This window comes from Aquila chrysaetos, chromosome 12, assembly GCF_900496995.4.
Source record: "Aquila chrysaetos chrysaetos chromosome 12, bAquChr1.4, whole genome shotgun sequence".
Taxonomy (NCBI): Eukaryota; Metazoa; Chordata; class Aves; order Accipitriformes; family Accipitridae; genus Aquila; species Aquila chrysaetos.
Genome location: NC_044015.1, coordinates 7,294,612 through 7,313,637, shown reverse-complemented (window position 1 = coordinate 7,313,637; position 19,026 = coordinate 7,294,612). Strand labels below are relative to the sequence as shown.

Sequence of the window (19,026 nt, the reverse complement as noted above, 5' to 3'; positions counted from 1 at the left end):
ATTTATTGTTGGCAAGAACATAAAAAAGTTCAGTCTTAACCATCTCCATCTACTATACTCAAATCATGATTCCTTTGGTTTTAAAAGTACTTAAACCTTAGCCTTTGGTCCTGTGAGCTCTAAATTTTTTTGCCTTAGTGGCAAAGATATAAAATTATTTAAAAAAAAAAAGTCGCTTTGTTCTGTGCATGTGTTCCTTCCTTCAGCAGGATTACTTCAAAACATGGATTTTATCACTTGAAAAAACGTAATAAAATTTTAACAGTAACAATAATTAAAATAGAGTTTCCAGAATTAATCTTCACTTCCCAGTTTACTTAGTAAAACAGTTGTGGGGAAATCTAACGCTTCATATTGTTATCTGCAAAACATAGCGCTCTACATTATGAAAAAACAAAACCATACATTTGTCATAATAGAAGTCGTTTGTTCATTAGCTTTTGATATTAGCTTATCAGTAACCAAACTGAAAAGAGTCGGTTATCTCAGACTGGTTCCTAGTAGTCATGCATATCTTGCAACTCAACACAATTGACTTCCTTTTAAAAAGAAAATAATCAAAATGTTATTTGCTTATTATAAAAGTGATTTTCCTTCTTTTCTTGGAGGGGGCCCAACTCAGATCAAAGAATGTACTCTCTGACACACACTCATCTGTAGCACGATCATTTTGCAGAAGCGTTCTTGCAGCATTTACATCCTCCTTTTGACTGCAGCCAATTTAAATTGGTATCACTAAAACCTGAAGATTTTTCAGGGCTGAAGTTGCCACACCACTCCAGAGTGCTATGCCTCTCTCAAAATCACTTGCCTTGTGATTGGCTGAAAAGAACTCCTGAAATACAACGTTTTGTGGGGTTTTTTGGTGGATGGAGGGGTGTGGTTTATGGTGGGGTTTTGGTTTTGTTTTTTAAGCAAAGATGGGCAAACTACTCCCTCATATAAACTCTCTGGGTTTGTTTTTAATTTCTCATTTCAAGTGTCACTAGTACCATCAACACTTGTTTGAGCTCCTTACACTTGATCTCCACTTAGCTTCCCAGACTTCCAATACACCTTTTGCAGCTACCATATCACAATCATATTTGTGTTTAATTATGAATATGAATCAAACAGAGCTCCATCTTAATGCAGCTTGTTTTAAAACCAAAGGAAATTCAACTCAATGTATGAGGGGCATAAATGAGCAATTAACTATTGCATTTCACTATTGAGTATTTTAATGAAAAGAACCTGTTCTTTACTGAAGTTAACTGAAATCCAGACTCAACTTCTGGGCAAAAATATACAAATCAAAAGCAACTTAAGGCAAGCAGAGCATATCAATCTAACTACATTAATAAGTACTCAGTCTCATCACCATTGGGCAATATAAGCGTAATAGTTTTTGAAAGATTTTAGGACCGTGTTTTAAAATACTACAAATCCCAGACTAAAGTCCAAGGCACTCGCATTTCTTAACTGGACCTGGTGAATTGGCAAGAATGCAAAGCAATTTCAAGTTCACTGACAACGCTTGAGACCTTATTACTGAAGTGGGGCTTGAGTGGCTTGGAAATGAATTCTGCAGCCCAAAGTCTTCAAAAGAGAAAAATACAGGTTTTTTAGGTGGGATGGTTTGGTGGGGTTTGGGTTTTTTAGATAACCTATGGTTGCTTATACGGTGTTTCTGAATCTTTAAGTATTAACAACAGGGGATTAATGGTCAATATTGTAATTCTTCAACACAGGTTTTTTGTTTGGGTTTTTTGGGGGGGGGGGGTTGGTTTTTTTGTTTGGTGTGTTCCCCCCCCCCCCCGCCAAAACCAGCACACACATTTGTAAATGGATTTCACAACTGCCCTCGCTCAAGGCAGCATCATGACTTAATTCTTAGCAGGACTGTAGGATGGCCCTAACCTCTCATTCTCCCAAAAGGGCTGATTTGCCCTCAGTAGAGACTTCAACTCCTTGTGCAAATGAAAGAAATTGATTAATATTTTGGGCAGGTGCTACAAAGAAAAGATTTGATACTTCTGTTGTTAGCAACCTAGATCTTCAATGTAGTGTCTGTCCTGGGAGCTTCCTGAATTATTTTTTCATGGCAGAGACAGAAGTATCTTTTGGTGTCAGACAAACCAGGATTCAATTGTAAGACTTCTCAGTGAATATTCTGCACAGGACTTCCCTGTGCCAGGTTAGTTAGGGTAGATTTAAATCAAAGGAGACAAAAGATCTCTGAAACAGTTTACTTAAGGGATGCTGCTTTGACTTAATTGTAACTGAACAAAGTATATTTATTTGTAGCCATGTACTTGGTAAGCTTGATTCTTCCTAAAACTCTTAACAAGCAGAAAACGAGTATTTCATTCACAAAACTGAAATTCAACTTCCAAGGGCAAACTGTTATGGACTGTACAGTGTAATACACATCTTCATAACCCTAGTGTTTCTGAATGCCACAACCACTTCAGCTAATTGTTAATCCATTTAGCTGCAAGTTTCCGTAGGTATTTCTTTTTTTGTGCTCTTGCTAGTTTCAATTACATTTCTGAGAGAAACACAGTAAATATAGAGTGAACAAGTGAAGGCAAGCACAAATACACTAACTGTACAATATTTTAATGGAACTGTAGAAACATACATATAAAAGACAACAAGAAAGGAAACACAAATTACTCCAAGAAGCTAATAAAAGCATAACCTGACCTTGATATTTGCAGAGCCTGGGAAATCAGCAAAATGCCGACTCAGGTTCTAAGTGACCTTGTACAAAGTAAACAGCTAGTCCATGTGGTATTTCAAAATTGAAAACTGGAAGTAGAAAAAGGGAACAGCCTTCAACTCTTAGCACTTTTTGCCCACTATGAAACTGAGTTACTTCCTGCATATTTCCCCTCAGAAAAGCCATATGGAGTAAGACAGACATGTTTGCTGCTTTGATTGCACCCATTTTCAGACTAGCAGGAGGAACTGGACAGGAACTCTGGGAGCTTCTCTTTAGGCAGACACAGGATGCAGTGGTTCAAGGCCCCTCAACCAGTTGTAGCAGATTTCATTGATGAGAAAGAGCCAGCCCCTTCTCCTAGAGGTCTTATGTTAAAAAGAAAATAAAGCCCGATTTATAAGGGTAAGGCAGATAGCACATAAAATGAGTACAATCCTACACTGAAAAAAGTAGAGCATTAGCTTGAGCAAGCAAGAAACCAAAACAGTCACCCTGGAAAGCAACATACCAAAAGGTGATCCTACTGAACCATGCAGGCTTTGCATTAACCCCAATTCCAACTGCACTGATCCTGCAGCTGAATGCAGGGCCTTCAGTCAGTTCAATCAGAGGTCTTCGTCTTTGGCAGAGCAGACTTTCCATAAAGAAGAAAGTTTTCTTGGCCTCTTAACAGCTCTCCAGCAGGAAAGCACACAGCTGGAGTAACAGAGGCTAAAGCTCCTGAGAGGAAATCTCACAGGCAGTTCAGGCACTAAAAACATTTAGCAGGACAAAGGATGCAAATACCTTCCCGTGCCTTGAAAAAAATCAGTTCCTCGAAAACTGATCTGGGAGGAGACAGCAATGTGCATTTCTCTCAAAATCACAACCATGACAGCACTGGAAAACTGAACTGGAAATCACAGTATCTTAAAAATTTAGGGATACTGGAAGGGAAATATAATCCAGTGAGAATCGCAAACTGGTCCTCAAGGTCCTGAAAGACTCACTGGAAGAGGAACATCAGGTTTCAAGCAGCTCTTATGCCCCCATCCACTCAGCACCTCACCAGAAGTTTGTCACTTATCTTAAACTAGTGCTCCAGTACACAGGGAAGAGCTCACTAGCTCTCTTGATAGGACTATCTGGGAAGCTATAAACCAGAACTACAGAAACTCTCTGAAAAAGTAATTTAATTCACAAAGTATTCCAAAGATTGTTATATGGTTTTTTGAGTATGATCAGTGTAGCTAAAGAAAGCATGGCTCATTAGAACTGTTTACATTTTTTCTCCAAGTTTCAAAGGACTATTAAGTGAGAGGGTGAACAGCATCTTATCAAGACTCAAGAACAGGCTAAGAGATAAGAAACAGTATTTGTATAAATGACCGAATCTAATTGTGGCAGAAGGTTAGCAGTACCACACTGCAAGGGACCATACAGTTTCTTCCCCTCTCTAATCACCCATGTGTTCATTCAGGATGCCAAGTGGCAGACCACATTTGGCTGGGGAAGGACATTTCTCTGCCCAGTTCCTTCTTGTAACACAAGTAAAATGTCTGCATTGACATCATAACCCAATGCATGTTGGTCAGTCAGGTCAAAGCTCAGTTTCCTCAAGCTGCTGTGCGAGTCTCCTTGGCAAATGAAAAGTAAAGGAAAAATTGCATGGAACCACGGGACCTTCTAGTAAAATGGTGTTTATGAAAAATACTTTAGCTCCCATGTTTTTGAATTGTGTATTTGTAAAAACATTCAATTAGTCTTTAACCCACAGAATTATCCAGACTCCTTGAAAAAAAACCTAAGTTACAATTAATGAATACATATAGACACAGGAGCATTTAATTAATGGCCTGGAAGGAGATGAACAGTAGGCAGTGGTATCTTTTACAAAATAAGCTTTATATTATCCAGGAAGAAGCCAAGTAATTTCAGACAAATTTAACCAAGCAAGGTTGCTGCGCAGTGCAACAGCAGACAAGGCTTAATGCACCAACGCCAAGTAAAATACAAAGGCAAACAGACTTGTTGCAGAAGGTTTAGGTTAGGCACTCCTTGAGGAAACACTTCAACTTCCCTGGAAGAGTTCAGTGGGGACCTCTGCTCAATCACAGCTTTAATCAACAAAATAAACATCACTGACAAGACATTTGACTACAAGGAAGAATAACTAATGCAAACAGTTGTTGTGTAATAGCAATGGCATAGCCTCAGTCTGGAATACATTTTGCAGTACTGAAGCCACCACCTCTGAATAAAGACGCTGAAAAGGGGTAGAGTTCAGAGTCCGACAGACCAATGGAGAGAAGGATTTCGTAAGAGACTTACAAAGCAACTGTTACCCACAAAGGGAGAAAGACAGATGATAAAAAGTATAACACAACAGTCATCGCAGGGAAGATACAGCACGTGGCAAAGCATACAAAAGAAAATATTTGATCATTTATATAATTTGCTTTATTGACACAAAGTATCTCAAAGCAAAGAACTTCAGACTTTTCTGAAAGAGGCAACATCTTTATACAGACATGAACATCCGGAGCAATAAACAGGTAATACTAAGAGAAAGGGATCTCAAGTGTGATGTCCAGATGACATCCAAATTCCAGACCCTCCAACAAAGCCATCTCCACAGCTCCCTGCAGGCAATCCGATGAATAGGCCTGCTGCTTTCAGCTCCAAGGATGGCTTCAGGCACACACAGAATTCACTGGACTACACTGTCTAAGTCTGCAAAAAGTGCCCCCAGCTGCATGTGTCTTTAGTACAGGTCTTCCCTGTTTAAGTATTACAGTAGTATCCCCTGAAAAAAAGGGACTGAAGCCAAATATTTTTTCCCTGACAGGAGTCTTCTAAAGAAGTGAGAGGCATCACAGCTCTCAAAAGTGTTTCTTCCCCAGGATCTCACAGCATCTTTCTTCCATTTGAAATCCAGAACTACAGAGCAGCAAAGCAGTAGCAGCCATTCCCAAACCTCAGGTGTTGGGGTCTTGGTTTTGTTTTCAATAGCTCTACTGTTTCTTGGGCAATGTCAAATGCCATCCAAGATATCATAGAATTTAAGAGCTTAATATAGAATTTGAACAATTGAAGATGAATCTACAATTGTAGTGAGCAGAATAAACATCTGTGTTTATTTTAGGCTAGTATGCTGGAGAAAAGAGTTTAATTTCATAACCACACTGGGAAGCATGTAGTGGAACTAATGGGCTTTTACAAGGGATTTTACAACCCCCAAATACAAAACTCTGGGCTTTAAGAGACTTATGCACACTCTGATCCATTAAATACTGCCCTAAATCACTCCCCACAGACTACTGGGTGGAGAGGGCAGTCCTGACTGAGCTCTTCAGAGGCAGTAATACAAGTGAACAGAACAAAATTCATTAAAAATTATTAGTGATGCATAAGAACAGACTGGTTTAATATGGTGGTAGTAGGTGAAATGACTGGGGACAGCAGTAGGATAAAGAAGTAACCAAAAGGAAATACACATCACCAAGCTACTCTCCATTGTGTCCTTCTCTTTACCTGCTCTAGAAAATCCAGTGCATCAGGGAAATACCTAACAAGTGAAAAGATCTGCAAGGCAAAAATATAACAGTTGGAGCCAAACCTTACATTAAAAGCTTCATATTCTCAAGCTATCTCAGCAACGCATCTTCAGTAATTATCCAAAGACAAATCACCTCATTCTAAGTACAAGGGAAGAAGTACAGAAGAAACTGCCAGAAACAAGTCAGCTGCAGATAAAACAACTGTTACCTATTAGCCTGGTCTCACAGCACACATCCACCAACCCAGCCTTACCAGAGTGGTCTAGCCTATTTTGTTTTAATGCCAAGGCCATGCAAGATGCACTGAAAATGTGAAGACAGCTCCACAAGAGATTATTTGGCACACTGGATCACAAAGAGTATTTCACAGCCTGGAAAGTCACCAAAAGCGCAAGGGAAGAGGCAGCAGCGTGGTCTAAATTGGATGCTGTCATTCTGTCATCAGATCAGTTCAGCTGTTAACACCTCAGGTGTTTTATTACTGCTACCTCCTAACCAAGGCTTGCTGTTGGGAAATGGAAAGCAGCACAAAACAAACGGGAGGTTGTAGTACATGTTCCAGAATCCATACTGGATAAGGTACTGACTAATGGTCTAACTTTTAATGCCTCTGAAATCAATCTGCTCTGCACAACACTGGAATCAAGTACCACAAGAGAAACAACATCTAGGATAAAGGTTTTTTTATGTCCAATGCTTCAAATCATTTGTACACTCAAACTTAAAGCTGTCAGCTCCGGAGGCTGCCACGTGCTCCCTGCTCCCTTTGTATCTGCCAATTCAAACATGAAAGAAGAAAAAGAATCGTAATCCCTCCTGGCCTCTTTCAGAGACCTGTCTCTTGGAGATACTACTGTAGTGACAAGCAAATCACCAGCCAACTTGCCAAGTTTGGCATAGGCAGATCTCAGCCAGCACCAAAGAGGCTACTATGCTTTTTAATAAAGCCTGGAAAGGCACCAGGAAGTGTACCGTTGCTACACCACTGGGAAATACGACTGCACTTCTCACAGGAGTCTGAACAATCCTCCCTGTGCTAGTACAAAGGTAAAGACTGCTCTTTGCACATTATGTATGCACATGCCAACCACAACCAGAAAAGAGTGCAACCCCAACAGCACCCTCTGTCAGGTAATAATCAATACTCTATAGAAAATAGCAAGGATGCGTATTCCATCATTTAGGAGACTGGCATGTTCAACATTTATGATCTAGGTCATCTAGTGTCAGAGTTAGTTCATCTACATTACAAGCCTCTAAGTATTCCAGCAAGGCAGTGTTTTTCTAAACACTAAGTTAAAACGACTTGTTACTGTATACTTTGTGATACAGAAGCTGAGGAAAGTGGTATTTGGCAAAGAAAGTTTTAAAAAACAAAATACCAGAGCATACACTCTTACATAAAAACGTTAAACATTAGCCTTTTGATGTTTATCCTCCCTTCTTAGCAAAGAAAAGTCACGTCTGCCCAGAGTTTAAGGCTGGGATTTTCAAAGAAAACCAAGGTAGGGAGCAAATATTACTCTAATTAAATAGGAATCGAACCCTTAAATCCCCCCTTTGAAAATTCCTGCCTAAAGCTCTGCAGAAAAAGTAACCCTTGTGCTAGTGTTTAAGAGCATATGACCAAGCTAACAGCTATTTTAATTAAAAAGCACAGCCCTGCTGCCTGAAGAGCTTTTCTGCTCAAGACAAACATTTGCTTCTTAAGCTAGCTCCCAATGCTGGAGTTATTTGGTGGAGTCAGCTGTTAGCTCACTGTGCTTCCCTTGAGACAAAGGTCGCCTAGATTTTAAAATATACAGTTCACTGGAGCCCCCTTTTCAGGGGAAAACAAAGCTTAAATAAATACAACTGCCATGGGAGTCTCGCCTTGCCAGCTACAGGGATAGACGTAATGAAAGGAGGCAAGCAGGCCAAGCCTGCAACTGAAGTACTATAATGTAGGTCTTCCAAAACCCACTTGAGCATGGACATAGTGTGTCCCCCAACCCAGAGACTCATCCCACAACTCCTGATGCAGCAGTTCAGGAGCAAACTGTGCAAAGGACTTAACTCAATGGAGGATACAAATCTTAATCTCTGCTGTGCACCATCCCTTAAAGGTGATTTGGGCCAAACACAGATTATGAAGATTCTCTGAAACACTGCAGACTTTCCACGGTGGAGTCCTTCTCAGCCAAGAAAAACAAAAGCATGTACAGCATTTTATATTGTTAATCACTTTAGTACCCAAATTCTCAAGTCATCTTTCTTGAAGCAAAGCTGCATACATTAGATCAACAGAGTAAACAGGTGCATTTTAAACAAAGGCTTGTTTCTTTATATGAATTGTAGTCTGGAACAACTGAGCAGCCTTTCAATTCTCAGATGGTTTCACCGTGTCCTGTGGAAGGACACGCTAACCTTCCACATGACTTTACAGCCCTGGACTGCCATCACTTCCTCTGCATCCACTCACCCATGAGACCGCTCTGTGAATTTTAATTCCTGATCCCAGACAAAAAAAAAAAAAAAAAAAAAAGGCAGCTGCACAGAATTTTTTACTAGATTAGTGAGTTTAAGTGGCACACTCCAACCAATACCAGAGTGAGCTCAGGGGAAGGGGAAGAGTGGCTGGGAACAGGGAGAAAAGGCAAAGACACCTTCCTCCTCAGACCACAGTGAGCCCATCAGGCTGGTTTAACTGCTGCAGAACAGCAGCATAAAGCAGAGTCTTCACATGGCACAGATATCAGCCAGGATTTTTGGCTAATTTTGACTCAAATCACACTTAAAACACAAGTTCTCTGCCCTGCCATGCACAGAGGAAGGGACTTCAGTCTTCTACAAAAGCATCCTGATCTATTTCCAGGGAAAGGTAAGTTTCATTACACATCTGCAACATCAGGCCTTGAAAGGACCCAACAAACACTGGTTCTGGCAAAGGATTTAGCCTGGGACAAGATAAAATCATCCTTAAACAAACAAACAAAAAATCAGTTAACATTCAGCAACAGGAAAGACCTGGGGCAGTTTCACCAAAACACATCCAAGATTGTCTTGCCAGCTACAAATTTATGAGGTTAACAATCACTCTAACCATATGAAATACGAGAACTTTGAAGGTGACAAAAACATTAGTGACAGCAGGAATTTCTCGTCATTGTTTCTGAAAGGCAAGATTTTAGTTTTCCAGAAAAAGCAGCAAAATGAGAAAGAGAAGGCATGCACTTCAACAAAAAAAGGAGCAATGAGCTCTGTTGGAGGAGTAGGAAATTAGACCGAAAGCAAACAGCCTCTCAAAAGCTGGATTCCAGTAGCAAGCAGAAAAAATATTTAAAAAAAAAAATGCATAGTTATGTCCAGCCTACCACCTGTCAGGGAATTACAAGAGGCAGATGGTTACCAAAAGGAATTGGGACAGATTCTGTTTCGGTAAAGGGTGTTTCAATATTACTTTACACAAAACTATTCTTCATCAGATGCAGTACAGCTTCTTGATTTTTCTAGCAAGGAATGGGACTGATTTCTCTATGCCATGAAGCACAAACTATATTAACAAACATGCTAGATCATCATCCACAGCACAAAGATTAAATAAAGACTAAAACTGCAAACAGACCAATTTAAACTTCTCCAAGATTACTTGACAAGTCAGTATTTGAAAGAAGAGACTGCAGAACTGTTATGAAGACAGCACATCTACACTGTTAAGTATTTTTAGAAAATTTAACAGCCTTTTGGTTTTGGCTGACATTTACTTACAAACATGCATCTTTGCGGCCCCCCCCCCCCCTTTTTTTTTTTTTTTTTTTTTTAAAGCAAACACAGTGTCCTCTAACCTTAAGATCTCATTGGAAGCTTTTGATTTCCGGAAGTGTTCACTCCCAGTTTGACACTGTTGGGCTATAAGCGTTTATCAGGAGAGACACTGACTCCAAGAGTTGTTTGCTCAGCTCTCCCCTCTTCACTTACCTGAGAGATGATTTACAATGTTATAAACCATGTTTGTGCAAAGGATGGACCTGCACTTACACAACTTTTCCTTATTGCCGAGTAACTCATCTTTTATTGTAGTTTACTCCTGTCAGCATCATTTGCAGTTTAATCTTGAAAAAAATCATCTCTCTCCAAACTACTCTAGCAGTCCTCCATCTACCTTCCCTATCTTGTGCCCTGCCTCAGTGTCACCCCTCATGTTTCCAAGATGGACATGTACTGTTCGCCTGCACCTTCTTGGTCTCTAATTGAAGATGCAGGAAAAGAACTGAAGTCCATTCAGAGAAACATGCCTCTTTTAAGAAAATGCTACCAAGATGACAGAGCAGAGTCACTGCTGGGATCACATGCAGGACCACATTAGAACAAGAGGTATTCAGGTGACTTGCAAGACGTTTGTCCACTTGTACCACATGGCTGCATTCACTGTGGAGCTGGACAGGATTTTGGGGTGTCATGGGACATCACTTGCACACACATTTCTTGGGCAAAAGGAATATTACAGACAATACATGAATTCTTAAAGGCCAGCTGGCCAAGAGCATTTCACTGCACAGGCTTTCAAGCAAAGCAACATAGAGAAGACCCCAAACACAGCCCTCCATTGCCATCGTGAGCCTGCATCCTCCACAGGCACTCAGATCAGCAGTTACACTGCAGACAAGTGGCTATTGCTAAGGCATCCTGTGGATGCACAGAGCTACTGCCCTACATGTGTCAAACATACGCCAATACAAACATGCATAGCTACTTGTGAAGTTACCCATGTTTTAGTTTGAACACTGAAACTGGCACTGTTCATTTCAGACAAGACCATTCAGTTCCCCAAAGGCTCTAATGTTCATTGTTCAAGCAGCCAAGCTGCTGTTTCCTAAACGGTGAGACCACTTTTTAGTTCCAAACTGACCTGACCTTGACATGTAGAAAGTCAATGGCCTTGAGAAGCCATCATCTAAAACCACTGCTACGCTGATAACCTTAACTTCACCATAAACAAAGGAAATTCTCAGAAAACCCATTCCATTAACGTGTTTTAGAAAGCCATGGGAACACAAGGCTTGGGGAGTTCCTCTCTCTTTCCAGGGTTTCACCGAAGGGAAGCATCCTTCACGCACACAAGGTTTCCTAGAGAGACTGTCCACACAAAAGAAAGATGGCACAAGACTAGGCCACAACACAGGTCTAAATTTTTCCCAATGCTAGTCAGTCAAAGCCCATAAGAGGTTCAGAGAGGGAACCACCACAACTGCATTGCAAAGAACTTCAGTGGTTAATCAGAGAGACAATCTACCACAAAACCAAAGAGAATCACAGCCTATTACCACCAAGGTCTGTTCCAGGTGAGTTGCAGAAGTCATCCTTAGTTGACAGCAGCTATCCACCCAAATCCTGTAAGCCAAGCTAAATTTACAATGCCTCTACAAAGCAAAATAATCCCTTGTAGATTATATACTCACACTGTACACACATGATCCATCATATCCTCTATGTTTCAGGAATAAGCCTGAGATTAATTTACAACTGAGACACACTAGAAGCCATAACAAGGTTTATAATTTCTGTGGCATGGAGCAAGATTTTAGGGGTCACTGAAGGGTTGTTGGCTCCACACCCAAGCTCTCTTCATGTTTTCCTTTGCAGGTTTCACTTTCCACAGGCTTTAAGGACATATAGACAGAGAAGCAGTATAGAAGCAAGGGCACTTGCTCATTAAGGGGAAAATTGATTTTCTCCTATTAACACCTAGTTTCAAAGAGCTATGCAAGCAGTGGTTCATTTCACTCTTTTATGTGGTTTTAACTTCATTTAAGACTATATAATTTTTTTAAAGTTAATGAGGGTTCTTTACTGGCAGCCTCCTTTGCAGTTAATGACAACCGGTTTATAATGAGAATGACAGTTTCTGAGGAAAAAAGATAGAACAACATGAAACGTCTAGTCTCTAGCAGTCAAACTCCTCGCAGTGCATTTGTCTCAACTACCAATCACTACAGATGTTCTGGTTTCAAACATAATATTTTCTAGATACAGAGAAAAATGTGCTAAAGGTTCTTCAGAACCTGAGGAGCTAGTTCAAGCTTAGTTCCAAAAAAGTATCCCAATTTACTCTATGAAAGAAAAATGCAAATTGAGTCCATAACTCAATTTCCCAGTTTTAGGGCTGGTTTTTTAATCTATGATTTTGAAAGAAGGGCAAAACTATACTCAACTGAAAAAGTGTGCCAGCTAAGAATGACTAGTATGACTCAAAAAAACCCACCCCAAAACCGGAGGTATTTGTTTATTTTTGAGGTATGGAGCCATTTTGTGACTAAATATGACACTGAATTTCCTGTAAGCTGCTTCCTTACATCATGCATAACACTTTCTTGAAATTCACACTTTTTCCCCCCTGCAGACTCAGAGTAAAGCACACTCATTTATGAAGCAAAAGTAGCTTTGCTAGTCAGAGAACTCCAGATAAAAATCAGTCACAGCAGGAAAATACAGTAGCAAAAACATAAGCTTCCCATACATACACTTCTCTTCCCTCCCTTTCTCCCACTTACGCCTCTTTTCAGATTTGCCCTGTTTCTCAGCAGCATTACTATTATCTACATGGATCATTATCCCAGGTTAAAAACACCCCCCAAATGTATCAGTAAAGCATTGCTATATGCGCACACCTGTAAAATACCAAAGCCACGTTTTGTACTTTTGGAAAACAAGTATCCTCTTACAAAGTAATCCATTCAAGCACAAGTGCAGCTCTGATAGTTGCACTGCATTGTGGCTCAAGAATCACAGTACCTGTCTGCCAAACCCACGCGCACAAAAGCCTGTAACACTGCCTGGTGCAATGGGAAACTGCCCTCCATTGTGGTGGCTTTGACGCAAACAATTTTCTTTTAAGGGTTGCACTGACATCTGCTCCCCAGACTGCAGAACAAGGCGCAGATGCAAGCTGCATTCAGGCATATGCAACTCCAGTTGTACATTGGGTGAAGGCCAGAAGTCCTGCATTTGTTTTCTGTAGTACATACCTGTCCATTGTGGTGGGCAGCGGCAATTGTACGTGTTCACACCATCCACGCATATACCCCCATTTTGGCAGTTGTGATTTGGGCAGTCGTCAACGTTATGCCCACAGATGCCTCCCTCGAAACCTGGACAAAGCAGAAACACAGCAGACTGAAATGGGTTTCCAGCCTCTTTTGAAGAGAATTCACCCTTCATGCAGATTCCCCCCTTTTTTTCTTAAAACACTCGCCCTGTTAACCTAATCCTGATGAACCTCAATGTAGCACACTGACCAGAGACTTCGTTGAATGCCTTTGCTGATAGCATGCAGGTCAGATTACACAGTTAAACACTATTACTGCAGATAGATGGCCAAATACTTTTTCACAACCAAAAAGACAAGGGTATTTTTTCTTTAAGCGACTAACGAGCACTGTCATTCAAAGCAAACAAAGTGAAGACCAAGACATTTATTTTACTATGAGGTAAGCTGTCACTGCCCACCAAGCAGCAGTTAGAGCATCAGCCAGGACAAGTTTTTCCCATGGCAAAAAAGTGCCTGGCGTTCACTTCATGAATACCTCAGCATAGTTCACATGCCTTGGCTATGCCAAAGAAAGATCTTCTATGCTTTGAAAATGAGCTTCCAAATTCCTGATTTGGTCCTTTTCAGTGTTAGACAAGTCAGTCAATCAACAAATCAGCCACCACCCAAGCAATGCTTATACACTAAGCCCTGACTGAAAAGCAGAAGAAACCAGACACCCTTCCCCAATGAAAATCAAGGCTCCACTACCCACACTGGCAAAATATCCTTGCCACATCTCCCTCTCCTTTCAAATAAGGAGAAGTGGGCACATTAGGGAAGGGAGTCATCAATAATCCATCTTCCCCTCAATTTCCCCTGCTGATTTATTTCATGCTTCATTAAATAAACCTGCCATTTCTGCTGGATGAGAGTGCTATTTATCAAAGCACAAGTGAATGCATGCTAATGTGGATGAAGTAAGTGATTCCAGAACACACACGTTAATTTAAAACATCAGCTCTGCCTCTTCACTGCTTTGGAATGTAATATTAACATGACACAGTCCTCTCATCCAAATTATGCTTTAACCCCTCTACTTTTGATGCCCTGTTCCAGACACTTCCATAACATCTGTGTCAAGTCACACAGACCCTCTAAGCAACATCTGGTCCAACACAGATCGTGCTGTGTGGCAGATGAGACTGAGACTGTAAAGCTCTGACACAGCTTCTCCAGACCACTGCTACTCTCAAGAGACTTGAGATGATTTGTATGCATTCCCACCTCTTGAACTTCTCCAATATTACAGGTAAGAGTCAGAAGCAAAGAGGAGTGCTGTTGCCAAGCTGTATCAAGTGCATTAGCATCTATCAGCAAGGAAGAATAGACTCAAAAAAAAAAAAAAAAAAAAAAAAAAAAACCCCACCTAACAATCCCAAGAAAACCAAAAATCTGCAATATTACCCTCTCCCTTCAAAGCCCTTCCCAACCTCACCCAAGATCCTGCAAATTTCATGGTGGTTGGGAAGATTAAAACAAAGAAAAAATATAACTTGGTTAGTCTGAATCCTAATCACAGCAGTGCCTTCCTAGCAAAAGATGCTGAGGAACAACTACCAAGGAATACAGTCATGATCAGATCACTATGTTTAAAACTGTGTAAAGCTACCATGCATGACCAAAGGCTCAGCTGTAAAACACAGGGGTGTCCTATCAGCTTGCTTTCCAGCTTGAGGAGAATCACCCCACTGACCACAGATTGCACTCATGCCAGCAACATGATCAGCATAGAAACACACCCAGAACCACAAACGTGAAAGGTTTAAGTTCTTATCCTTTCAGCTCAGACAATATGAAGGCCCACCCTACTTTCTAGCAAACAAATTCCTGACAGCAGGCATTTATTTAAAACTATCTCACTGTACTGCACACAAATTTAAAGTGGCCCAATGATTTTGAGTAATAATAAAGCATGGAAGTCACCCCAATACTAAAACCTCACCAAACCATTGTACATTTTCACATTTTAACCAGCTATACTACCATCTAAGAGCTGGTCCTCAAGCATCCCATGCAAATGTAGAAAACCATTAATCCCACACTAAAAGCTGCAGGATACCACTAGTGACGGTAGAATAGAAACACAAAAGAGCTTACAAAAAAAAAAACCAACCAACAATGTAGTAAAAGGTTCAAGAGAAATGACACACAGCCAAGTGTGCTTAGTCAAAAGATAGCTCCAAGGGAAAGGGAATCAAGAAAGGTTGAAATGGTGAAGATGACACTATTTTGAGTGCACAGCTGAAGAAAACACAAGTTTCCTTTTTGGAAACTTCCCAACTCCCAAATTCCCTTTAAATTTGTCTTACTCTGAAGAACAACTTTGGCTTAGCTTCAGAACATCTAAAAGCTGTAAAGGCATGACTTTTGTGTCCTCTTCAACTTACACCACAACATTGTGATCTGCTTAATTTATAAATAAAACTGTCTCAGTGAAGTTTAGCTTTCATTCTTAAAATCAGTCTTTAGAGTCATAGTTGTTTGGGCCTACGCACCTATGTTTGAGCACAACAAGCATGAAGTTGCTCCGAGACACGTGAGCTTTTCAGCTGGGTCCCAGAATCCGATTCTGCAGTTATATAACCTGACTCTTTTCCAGAAAGCCAGAGAGTTCAGTGTTTTGATGTATTTGGACACCTGACACTGTTTCCTGTTCCCCCCTGTGCTGGGACTTACATGTTGTCCTTTGCCTTCTCCCTCCAGAGAACAGTTTGCAATACATATCCTGACTTTTGCTCTGTATCTCCAAGCACATCAAACTAAGGAACGAGAACCTCAAGGGGAAAAGTGTTCCCACTGCTAACAGCATATTGCTCCTCCTCTAGTACATAGACGGATACAAGCAGATAACTTTACTCCTATGTCATCTGAAATCTCTACCCCCATTCCAGAGCACCACATCCAATTCCCTCCAAATCTTAATCCTTAGCCTTATTTCAACCTATAAATTACAGCTCAGACTTCCTGCAGGACCAATTAGTTACTGGGACAGGAAATTATACCTGAATGAAAATGTCATATTATTGCCAGATTTAGGGCCTGCTGACAAGAAATTAGGGATCTCAACACAGAGTGTTAAAACTGACCTGCATCATTTTAACACAGAAGTAAGGTTCTGCATACCAGGTACCCAACAGCAGTTGCCTGCATGCAGCTTGACAGTTCAGCTTCTTGAAATAAACGTGAGGTGGGCTGCTCCACAGAAGAGAGCCAGCTCACCCAGAGCAGAGAGGCAGGCATGCCATCTGGTACCCCAAGACTGCCACCGTGCAGAACCTCACGCCCCGCAGGAAGCAGCTCATCTCTAAATCCCAGCAAGCAGGGTCTTCCCCACCACGGGAAATTCAGTATGTCTGTTAGACCCCATTCATGATGCTCACTGCACGGGGCAGCGTGACACTCCGCTAGGAACCGGCATGAGGTTACTTCCTCTTCCCAGGAAGTGTTCCAGCTCTCATAAACAGCCTGCTCCAGCCTGACAGATCGTTTCCTGAACAAGCCCTTGGAATTCCCTAAGGTCCTTATCTTAGTTAATGGGTAATTATTTTGATGGATAACAATGAATAATCACTTTCCCAGCTAAGAACTTCCTCTATTGACTTGTTTAACATTCCATTAAAGGTTAGTTGCCAAATGAACTCCTTTTTTGTCAAATATTTATAACTACAAGCTTATTCTTATATTTAAAGGAGTTGCTAATGCTTCAGGTTAAGCCTCTTTCACAGAAGTTTTTTTTTTTTTACTATGACTATCTGTTATGATTTACCTAACATGCTCACTTGTCTACAATCCTTTTATCTAAATCAAAGCCCAGAGGAAAAATGATTACACTAGATGGATAGAAAATAAGTTACCTTTCACACAGATGTAATACTGACAGTATATATAACTCTTCACTTAAACTTGCCACCAAATGCTGACCTCTTCTAACACATGACTTCATGAATTACCTAATGGAGGATTTGTTTGTGTAAATCCACAAGTGAAGTGGCAGCCTGAGAATTTAAAATAGCAGCTTGACTACACTGCGGATAAACAGTACTTCCACCACTGCAGAAAAAACTGCTGTGACATGTAACGCCAGGTTGTAGGCTTTTTCTGTATTTTCAAGCTCTCATGTATCTATATTTACACAAAAGAAATTCACTCAAAAGCAAAGAAGAAAACATCTACAGGAAACAAGAACCTATTTTGGGGGCCAGTCCAGGAGTAACCTAATTATGCTTAAATTGCTGCTTGGGCACAATCAGTTTCTTCAAAGCAGTTTCACAGGTCACAAGATGCAAAATCATATCAAAAAACATTCCAGCAGTTCAAGATGTAACTGCCTCCTGCCTCTACTGCCATAACACTGAGCTACGGTAACATCTTAAGGCAGTCCAGAAGGAAGGGTTAGAGCAATTCCATTTATAGTCACAGTATCATCGGCATTGCTCCAATTCAGAGAAGGAGTCTAAAGAAGAATTTCTAGTCCATACTCTTGGCACTCTCTTCCAGATGAGCAGGCTTTGTTCACATCTTCCCTGGGCGTGACAGACCACCATTTCTCTTCTCTCTCTCTGTTGACCTTTCCTTCCCAGACAGAACCTTTTCCAACACTTCAGAAATTTCATGCTGCATGCTTGACCGTAAGGGGGAAGAAATGGCTGGGTGCCTTGCCTTTATCCAAGAGTTTAATGTAAGCATTTTGGCCTCTCCAACCTCTCTCTTTGCTGTTTTTCAAATGACTAGTTTTTAAAAAAAAAAAAAAAAAAAAAAATCAAGCTAGCAAAACAACATGGCCAACTTAAATACAGGAAATACAGAAGTAAAGGCTCTCAAAGCCACATCAACTCACCCCCACTATTCACGTTGTGTAACAAGTCCAAAAAAGCAGCTAATAATCCAAAACGTGTGTGAGCAGTGTGGGTGTATAACTGTTACTATAGTAATCTCATTTTCATTTCCTGACCATAGTTTAGCCAGCCCACACGCTTGTCTGAGGGAAAAACGTGCTCCTACCCAGCCTTGTGCCCCTGTAAGTGTCATGGAAATCAAACTGTCTTATCAGCTTTACAGGATCAAGTCCTTCAAACTTCAGCTCTTCTTCCCCCCACCACACTGCTTCTGCATGAGATCTTAAAACTCCTTAAACTGGCTAAACAGATCTAACTTTAATAAAACTCTGAATTTCTGATCAAGCCTGTTAATCTAGAGATACTTACTTTGCAATTTCATTCTTAAAAGATGCAAAGCAGAGAAGAATAAATCCCCTGAGAGCAACTGTTAGTTCATAGAATGGTTTGGGTTGGAAGGGACCTTCAAGATTATCTAGTTCCAACCCTCCTGCTACAGGCAGGGACACCTTCCACCAGACCAGGTTGTTCAAAGCCCCATCCAGCCTGGCCTTGAACACTTCCAGGGATGGGGCATCCACAACTTCTCTGGGCAACCTCTTCCAGTGCCTCACCACCCTCACAGTAAAGAACTTCCTTTCATCTAATCTAAATCTAACTTCTTTCAGTTTAAAGCCATTAGCCAATGTCCTATCACTACACACCCTTGTAAAAAGCCCCTCTCCAGCTTTCCTGTAGGCCCCCTTTAGGTACTGGAAGGCTGCTCTAAGGTCTCCCCAGAGCCTTCTCTTCTCCAGGCTGAACAACCCCAACTCTCTCAGCCTGTCTTCATAGGAGAGGTGCTCCAGCCCCCTGATCATCTTCATGGCCCTCTAG

General features: G+C 40.9%; 1 protein-coding gene across 2 annotated transcripts in view; it reads right to left on the bottom strand.

The window, feature by feature from the left end:
- Positions 1–19,026, bottom strand: part of NOTCH2 (notch receptor 2) — an 88,708-nt gene that overhangs the window by 46,239 nt on the left and 23,443 nt on the right. For both annotated transcript variants that reach the window (XR_003926001.1, XM_030032855.2), the window contains exon 5: positions 13,251–13,373. Coding sequence is in view for 1 of the 2 variants with exons in the window: in XM_030032855.2 (XP_029888715.1) it covers positions 13,251–13,373 (123 nt within the window). In the remaining variant the exon portion in view is untranslated. The remainder of the gene's footprint in view (positions 1–13,250; positions 13,374–19,026) is intronic.